At 45.5% G+C, this 9,585-nt stretch overlaps 1 protein-coding gene across 4 annotated transcripts in view; it reads left to right on the top strand.

The window, feature by feature from the left end:
* The first annotated feature begins 631 nt into the window (after positions 1–631).
* LOC124014042 (sushi, von Willebrand factor type A, EGF and pentraxin domain-containing protein 1-like) overlaps positions 632–9,585 on the top strand; it is a 134,953-nt gene continuing 125,999 nt past the window's right edge. Inside the window, exon 1 of one of the 4 annotated variants that reach the window (XM_046328712.1) lies at positions 632–1,837. In XM_046328712.1, the coding sequence (XP_046184668.1) occupies positions 1,295–1,837 (543 nt within the window). In that variant the 5' untranslated portion in view covers positions 632–1,294. The remainder of the gene's footprint in view (positions 1,838–9,585) is intronic. The other 3 variants (XM_046328711.1, XM_046328708.1, XM_046328710.1) reach the window with 3 other exon arrangements.

The following is a 9,585-nucleotide window of genomic DNA, read 5'->3' as shown; positions in this document are numbered from 1 at the left end:
ACATTTTACCCCTCCCTCCCTCCCTCCCTCCCTCCCTCCCTCCCTCCCTCCCTCCCTCCCTCCCTCCCTCCCTCCCTCCCTCCCTCCCTCCCTCTCCCTCCCTCTCTCTCTCTCTCTCTCTCTCTCTCTCTCTCTCTCTCTCTCTCTCTCTCTCTCTCTCTCTCTCTCTCTCTCTCTCTCTCTCTCTCTCTCTGTATTTCTAATTCAGATGGTTCTGCTGATGTCTGCTGTGTGAGATGGTGTGACTGTGTCTGTGTCTGTGTTTGTGTGAGAGAGAGAGTGTGAGGGGCGTCCTCCTGCCAGACATATGGACCTGATCACAGCCGCCTGGTGCTGATGTTTTCTTTGGGAATGTTGACATGCTGACAGGCAAGACGCTCCACTGACATAACAATCCTAGTTAGAGAGAGAGAGAGAGAGAGAGAGAGAGAGAGAGAGAGAGAGAGAGAGAGAGAGAGAGAGAGAGAGAGAGAGAGAGAGAGGAAGAGAAGCGAGGAGAGAGAAAATTAGAGACAGAGAGAAGAGAGAGAGACAGAGAGAGAGGAGAGAGAGTGACATAGAGACGGGAGAGAGAAAGAAAGAGAGAGAGAGAGGGGGATAGAGAGAGACAGAGAGAGGGAGGGAGAGCAAGAGCAAGAGCAGAGAAGAAGAGAGGAGGGGAAAATATAAAATGTACTTCACGGCTGTGACTGCCCCTTTTCCCTCTGTATCTCTCTCCTTCTCTCTCCGTGTCTTTCTCCCTCTTGCGCTGAACTTTTTTCATTATTTTTTTTAAATGATTTTGGGAGAGGGGGGGAGAAGGCCATTTGAAACCTGATTGGGTGCTGGAGCATCACACACACACACAGGAGCCTGAGGGCAAGAAACTGAGAGAGAGACAGAGAGAGAAGGGATCAGCTGTAGCTTCTCCTAGCGGGACAGACAGACATTTCACTGTAACTGCTCAGCCACACGCCCTCTCCAGTCAGCGCCCTCCCTCGCTAATAGAAAGACCAGATCAGGACTCCAACAGAGAAGAGGAGAGACAGACAGACAGACGGGGCCACAGGACAACTATTTCATCATCATCATCACTGGTGCTATTCTCTTTTTTGGAAGTGCTTTTGGAGAAATCCTCGTGGAAAAATTCTGCCTTGCCTGGCGTCCATGTTGCAGTGTGGCTGGAGACAAATGGGAATGTAGGAAAACACCATCATCAAATACTTGTCATCGTCACTATTGGACATCCTGTTTCAAAGTGTTTCATAAGAACCCTTAACTCTGCTGACACCTGGTGCTGACAGGACAGGACAGTATGTCTACTGTAAGGAACCCAATGTCTATGTGGACCTATATCTTGCTTCTATGGAGCTTCCTGGTTAGTAGGACTTCATCCTGGCCGGCTTCGGAGCAACAGCTACACCATCTCAGCTCCCTCCGCTACGGCTCCGGACCCCCAGCCTCTCCGGCCCTCAACCTCACCCTCTCTGAGAGCGCAGAGTCCAAGGTGGAGCGCCTGGGCCAAGCCTTCAAGAAGAATGTGCGCACGCTCCGGGAGAAGAGCGCACGTCTGGATCTCGTGTTCCTGGTGGACGAGTCGTCCAGTGTGGGGGCCAACAACTTCCTGAGCGAGCTGCGCTTCGTACGGAAGCTCCTCTCGGACTTCCCCGTGGCCCCGGAGGACACGAGAGTCGCCCTGGTTACATTTTCATCCAAGACCCACGTGGTGACCCGGGTGGATCACGTCAAGGCGCCGAAATCACACCAGCACAAGTGTTCTCTGTTTAACCAGGAGATCCCTGCTATCACCTACAGAGGAGGTGGGACCTATACCAAAGGAGCCTTCCAACGGGCTGCGGTGAGTGTCGATGCGTGTGCGTATGCGTGTCAGTGTGTGGAACCTGGGATTCTTGTGTGTGTGTGTGTGTGTGTGTATACCAGATTTGCGTGTGTGTGTGTGTGTGTGTGTGTGTGTGTGTGTGTGTGCGTGCGTGCGTGCGTGCGTGCGTGCGTGCGTGCGTGTGTGTGTGTGTGTGTGTGTGTGCGTGCGTGCGTGTGTGCGTGTGTGTGTGTGCGTGTGCGTGCGTGTGTGTGCGTGTGTGTGCGTGTGCGTGTGCGTGTGTGTGTGTGTGTATGTGTGTGTGTGTACCAGATCTGCATGTATGTGCGTTGTGGGTGTTTATCCATCTCAAATTCGACATCACTGATTGAAGTGGATTTAACAGGTGACATCAATAAGGGATCATAGCTTTCACCTGGGTTCACCTGGTCAACCAATGTTATGGAAAGATCAGGTGTTTCTCATGTTTTGTTCATGCAGTGTATATTATAGTGAGCTATGTCAAGAATCCAATATATACAGGGCTTTCGGAAGGTATTCAGACCCCTGGAACTTTTCCACATTTTTTTACATTATAGCCTTATTCTAAAATTGATTAAATTGTTTTTTTCCCCCTCATCAATCTTCACACAATACCCCATAATGAGAAAGCAGAAGCAGGTTTTTAGAAATGTTTGCAAATTAATAAAAATACAAACGGAAATATCACATTTACATAAGTATTCAGGCCAAGGAGTTCAATCTTGGTTTCATCATGGTCAGAGTCCTTTAGGTGACTTTTGGCAAACTCCAAGAGGGCTGTCATGTGCCTTTTACTGAGGAGTGGCTTCCGTCCGGCCATTCTACCATAAATGCCTGATTGGTGGAGTGCTGCAGAGATGGTTGTCCTTCTGAAAGGTTCTCCCATCTCCAAAGAGGAACTCTGGAGCTTTGTCAGACTAACCATCGGGTTCTTGGTCACCTTCCTGACCAAGGCCCTTCTCCCCGAATTGCTCAGTTTGGCCGGGTGGCCAGCTCTAGGAAGAGTCTTGGTGGTTCCAAACCTCTTCCAATTGAGAATGATGGAGGCCACTGTGAACTTCAATGCTGCATAAATGTTTTGGTACCCTTCCCCAGATCTGTGTCTTGACACAATCCTGTCTCGGAGCTCTACAGACAATGTCTTTGACCTCATTGCTTGGTTTTGGCTCAGACATGCACTGCCAACTGTGGGACCTTATATAGACAGGCGTGTCTTTCCAAATCATGTCCAATCAATTGAATTTACCACAGGTGGACTCAAATCAAGTTGTAGAAACATCTCAAGAATGATCAATGGAAACAGGATGCACCTGAGCTCAATTTCGAGTCTCATTGCAAAGGTCTGAATACTTATGTAAATAAGGTAATACATTAGCAAAACCAACAACATGTTTTCGCTTTGTCATTATAGAGTATTGTGTGTAGATTGATGAGGAACATGTTTTTATGTAATCCATTTTAGAATAACGCTGTAACATAAAACAAAATGAGGAAAAAGTCATGGGGTCTGAATACTTCCCGAATGCACTGTACATATAAAGTGGGTAAAATACTATGTACTGTACAAAAAGATGTACAATATTCATTTGAGTCAGTTTTCCTACAGCAGGAAAATAATCCTGCAGCAACAGGAAATGTGAATAATTATGTGGATTATAATTCATGGACATTTTTTTCGGGGTTGATACATTTTTAGTTTTGGGAAATCTAGTCTGACATTTTAAAGTGGAAAATATAAGCCTTTTTTAAACCTCGAATACACGCCATTTTTGCATTTCCTGCTGTGCAGAAAAATGATCAGCGGCAGAAGATCCTACATCTATAGTGTAGCTGCCTCCAAGGTGCAGGGGGTGGCTGGGGTCCTTGATGATCTTCTTGGACATCCTGTGACACCAGGTGCTGTTGATGTCTTGGAGGGCAGGCAGTGTGCCCCCGATATTGCATTGGGCTGATCGCACCACCTTCTAGAAAGCTCTGCGGTTGATACAGCCCGACAGGATGCTCTCAATGGTGCACCTGCAGTTTGTGAGGGTCTTAGGGGCCCAAGCCAAATTTCTTCAGCCTCTTTAGCTGTTGCACTTTATTGACTACACTATCAGTGTGAAGGGACCATTTCAAGTCGTCAGTGAACTTGAAGCTTTTGACCCTCTCAACTGCTTCTCTGTGGATGGCGGCGTGCTCTCTCTGCTGTCTCCTGGAGTCCACGATCAGCTCCTTCGTTTTGTTGAAGTTGATGGAGAGGATATTTTCCTGGCACCGTTCCGCCAAGGCACTTGTAGGCTGTCTCGTTGTTGTTGGTAATCAGGCCTACCACTGTTGTGTTGTCTGCAAACTTGATGATTGAGTTGGAGACGTGCATGGCCACGCAGTCATGGGTGAAGAGAGAGTAAAGGAGGGGGCTAAGCATGCACCCTGTGGGGACTCCGTGTTGAGGATCAGAGTGGCAGAGGTGTTAGTTCCCTACCTTCACCAGTTGGGGTCGGCCTGTCCGGAATTCCAGGACCCAGTTGCACAGGCATAGGTTCAGACTCAGGGCCCTGAGCTTAGTGATGATCTTGGAGGGCACCATGGTGTTGAAGGTTGAGCTGTAGTCAATGAACAGCATTCTTACATAGCTATTCCTCTTGTCCAAGTGGGATAGGGCAATGTGTCATCTGTGGATCTTTTGGGGCGGTATGCAAACTGTAGTGGGTCTAGGATGTCAGGTAAGATGGAAGTGATATGATCCTTAACTAGCCTCTCAAAGCACTTCATTATTACTGAAGTGAGTGCTACGGGACAATAGTCATTTAGATCAGTTACCTTCACTTCCTTGGGCACAGGAACGATTGTGGATATCTTGAAGCATGTGGGGACAACAGACTGGAATAGTGAAAGATTGAATGTGTCTGTAAACACTCCGGCCAGCTGGTCTGCGCATGCTCTGAGGACGCAGCATGGGATGCTGCCTGGGCCGGCAGCCTTGCGAGGGTTAACACGCTCAAATGTCTTACGCAAGTCAGCCACGGAGATCGGGAACATACAGTCCTCATGAGAAGTGTGGGCCCACATCAGCGGCTCTGTGTTGTTTTCCTTGAAGAGGGCGAAGATGGTGTTTAACTTGTCCAGAAGTGAGGCGTCGTGGTTGACTTTCAATTTATAACCCGCAATTGTTTGGAGTTCCTGCCACGTGTCTCGTGTCTGAGCCATTGAATTGCGACTCCACTTTGTCTCTATACTGACGTTTTGCCACTTTGTTTGCCTTACGGAGGTCATAGTTGGTCTGTTTGTAGATGGTGCCAGTCACCTTGCCGTGCCGTGGTTAAATGCAGTGGTTCGCACATTTGGAATTGGGAGACAGAGTGTCTCAGAGTGGGTATTATTGTTGTCAATTATAACACTGGAAATTAGTAGGATGGTGTAGCTGTTGCTCTAAAGCCGGCCAGGATGAAGTCCTACTAAACAGGAAGCTCCACAGAAGCAAGATACAGGTCCACATTGACACTGGGTTCCATACAGTTGTTGGGGTAGGTTCTTTGTTCCTTGTCAATCATTGGCTTATTGGTGAAATCAGCAATCAGACAATATATTCTTTAAGTATATCAATCAAACCTTTATTAATGCAATTGCAGATGGAAGTTGACAACAGAAACACAGCACGCATGTGGAAGTTCTGCAAAATAAAACAGGTCAAAGTTGCTTTAATATACTTGCAGTCAACCCCTAGTGATGTAACGGCCTACGTCAACACCTTCTACTCATGAGACCAAGCCCATGCATATACAGTTATACAGACTTGCAGGAGAAAACAATAGTCCAGTGTTTTCTAAGGGCTCAGCCTTAATTTTCCATTCCTGTGTGGCTTACAGTGGTATGTCTGACTTGTCTCTTATCTATTTACTCCCCTGCAGGGGTCTGTGTCTATGTGTCTCTTTTAGCCTTGAGGCGCTTTCTCACAGACACCCTGTTTTGACTGCAATGGCTCACACATGTGCTCAGAACGTGTCTTATAAGAGGCAGAGACTAGAAAATAACCGTGGAACAGTATTTAACCTTATAATGCATATATTGCTAATCTGTGGTCCAGGAACCTATACAGTGCCTTGCGAAAGTTTTGGCCCCCTTGAACTTTGCGACCTTTTGCCACATTTCAGGCTTCAAACATAAAGATATAAAACTGTATTTTTTTGTGAAGAATCAACAACAAGTGGGACACAATCATGAAGTGGTACGACATTCATTGGATATTTCAAACTTTTTTAACAAATCAAAAACTGAAAAATTGGGCGTGCAAAATTATTCAGCCCCCTTAAGTTAATACTTTGTAGCGCCACCTTTTTCTGCGATTACAGCTGTAAGTCGCTTGGGGTGTCTCTATCAGTTTTGCACATCGAGAGACTGACATTTTTTCCCATTCCTCCTTTTAAAACAGCTCGAGTTCAGTGAGGTTGGATGGAGAGCATTTGTGAACAGCAGTTTTCAGTTCTTTCCACAGATTCTCGATTGGATTCAGGTCTGGACTTTGACTTGGCCATTCTAACACCTGGATATGTTTATTTTTGAACCATTCCATTGTAGATTTTGCTTTATGTTTTGGATCATTGTCTTGTTGGAAGACAAATCTCCGTCCCAGTCTCAGGTCTTTTGCAGACTCCATCAGGTTTTCTTCCAGAATGGTCCTGTATTTGGCTCCATCCATCTTCCCATCAATTTTAACCATCTTCCCTGTCCCTGCTGAAGAGAAGCAGGCCCAAACCATGATGCTGCCACCACCATGTTTGACAGTGGGGATGGTGTGTTCAGGGTGTTGCTTTTACGCCAAACATAACGTTTTGCATTGTTGCCAAAAAGTTTAATTTTGGTTTCATCTGACCAGAGCACCTTCTTCCACATGTTTGGTGTGTCTCCCAGGTGGCTTGTGGCAAACTTTAAGCGACACTTTTTATGGATATGTTTAAGAAATGGCTTTCTTCTTGCCACTCTTCCATAAAGGCCAGATTTGTGCAATATACGACTGATTGTTGTCCTATGGACAGTCTCCCACCTCAGCTGTAGATCTCTGCAGTTCATCCAGAGTGATCATGGGCCTCTTGGCTGCATCTCTGATCAGTCTTCTCCTTGTATGAGCTGAAAGTTTAGAGGGACGGCCAGGTCTTGGTAGATTTGCAGTGGTCTGATACTCCTTGCATTTCAATATTATCGCTTGCACGTGCTCCTTGTGATGTTTAAAGCTTGGGAAATCTTTTTGTATCCAAATCCGGCTTTAAACTTCTTCACAACAGTATCTCGGACTTGCCTGGTGTGTTCCTTGTTCTTCATGATGCTCTCTGCTCTTTTAACGGACCTCTGAGACTATCACAGTGCAAGTGCTTTTATACGGAGACTTGCTAACACACAGGTGGATTGTATTTATCATCATTAGTCATTTAGGTCAACGTTGGATCATTCAGAGATCCTCACTGAACTTCTGGAGAGAGTTTGCTGCACTGAAAGTAAAGGGGCTGAATAATTTTGCACGCCCAATTTTTAAGTTTTTGATTTGTTAAAAAAGTTTGAAATATCCAATAAATGTCGTTCCACTTCATGATTGTGTCCCACTTGTTGTTGATTCTTCACAGAAAAATACAGTTTTATATCTTTATGTTTGAAGCCTGAAATGTGGCAAAAGGTCGCAAAGTTCAAGGGGGCCGAATACTTTCTCAAGGCACTGTACATGTAGTGGGGAGGGTCTTATAGCCCTTCCCCTTCTATTAATACAACATAAGCATAATAAATTATTATAATACATCAATCATTTGGTGCAGCCCTTATCATGACCCCAAGGTGACCCCCATCACAGTAGACATACTGTCCTTTCCTGTCAGCTCCAGGCGTCAGCAGAGGAAAGATTTCTTATAAAATACTTTACAGTAAGTGAGTGTGTGCATGCGCGCGCCCATTCGAGTACAAATGTAAATACTTTTTCCATACTGAAGCCCGGGGCCCTCGGAGGCTCTCATGACCGAAAGGTTTTGAACCGTGCCACTGTCTGTGTAATGGTACTGATGTGCAATTACATGTGCATTGTCGTAATTTAGCAGACACTCTTATCCAGAGTGACTTACAGTAGTGTTCATACTGTTGCATGTGAGGCTGAGATGAAAAGATCGGTCAAGCAGGCAGGCAGCAGATGTGCAGTGCGTTTTTTTTTCTCCATAGGTGGTATACATGCCATAGGTTTTGAACTATCAATGAGTAATAGCAGTAGCGAGGCATGTGAAGGTGAGACAGACAGAGATCTCAGCAGATGCCTACAGATGTCTACAGGACCAGATGGCACCTTACTAATTCACATTGACATTTACAGTCTGTCTGAGTATGACTAACCCTTGTCTGAGAGAGGAGGACTGTGTCCCAAATGGCAACCTATCCCTACGTAGTGCATTACTTTTGACCCGAGCCCTATGGGGAGTCGGGAGCACTATATAGAGCACAGGGAGCCATTTAGGATGCACTTGAGATGTTGGAAAATATACCTTCTATGATATATCATCTTTTATCTCTGCTGCTCTTTTATACTGCTACTTCAGCAAGTCCTACTGTCGTTGCCAAGACAGCACAAACAGATTTGGGACTAGGATAAATTTAGCTAATCCCTCTTTTGGAAAAAGCACTGCTGAATAATGTTTTCCATTATTTAAAAAAATCTTGAACACCATATAGCATTGTTAAATATACCCTCGCTAACGGTAATCTGCAAGGGCATCAGGTTGTCACGCTATACAGTTAGCCTAGCAAAGCGTTTGGTAAGGTCTGCATGGTGTGTGTGTGTGTGTGTGTGTGTGTGTGTGTGTGTGTGTGTGTGTGTGTGTGTGTGTGTGTGTGTGTGTGTGTGTGTGTGTGTGTGTGTGTGTGTGTGTGTGTGTGTGTGTGTGTGTGTGTGTGTGTGTGTGTGTGTGTGTGTGTGTGTGTGTGTGTAATTGATAATGGATGTAATAACAAAGGCATATTTCATTCCATTGGCCGGTCTGGCTGTTTCTAAAGTACTGCAGAAAGCTGGGATCCATTACTGAGAGAGAGAGAGGCTTTTCCTGGTCCAGTGTAGAGAACGACAGTGCTGTTCTTGAGGATATTTCAGGATATACATTTTAAGATGACTGTCCAGAGGGAGGAGATAGAGGGATGATAGTGAGGGATGAGAGATGGATTTTTTTCTGGTAGATTTTTCTGTCCGGGTCTACAGGGCTCTTCATCGGGCTCTCTCAAACTGTGCAAGGGGGCTGAGAGAGCGATGAGTCGGATGGATATAGAAGGAGTGTGGATGTGCATATGGAGATAAATGATTATTATTGCACATTGACAGTGGGTAAGGACCATGGGTTTTGTTAAGGACATCATCTCATCTCAATTATGGTGGATCAAGATTTACTATATTTTCAAGTCAGTTTAGTTAATAATAAGTTTAGCTGTTTTCAATTCCATGTGTGTTTGCTTGTGTGTGTGTGTGTGTGTGTGTGTGTGTGTGTGTCAGTGGCGGACGGTGCCATTTAAGATGAGGGAGTCTCTCCTTTTATCTAATGTAAAAAAAACTCTACACACAGCTTACATCGTTGTCACCATAATACTAATTTTCCCAGTCGGAGCTCAGTTGTCTTGAATGCACTGAAGTCGGAAGTTGGAGATTTCCGAGTTTCCAGTATTAAGTTCCCAGTTGTTTTTAACGCGGAAATAATCCCAACCCATACTAGCAATACAAACTAACTGTCATAGCTAGCCAACATGCATGA

This window comes from Oncorhynchus gorbuscha, linkage group LG25, assembly GCF_021184085.1.
Source record: "Oncorhynchus gorbuscha isolate QuinsamMale2020 ecotype Even-year linkage group LG25, OgorEven_v1.0, whole genome shotgun sequence".
Taxonomy (NCBI): domain Eukaryota; kingdom Metazoa; phylum Chordata; class Actinopteri; order Salmoniformes; family Salmonidae; genus Oncorhynchus; species Oncorhynchus gorbuscha.
Note: the sequence above shows the minus strand (reverse complement) of the source record. Positions and strands in the feature narration are given on the sequence as shown.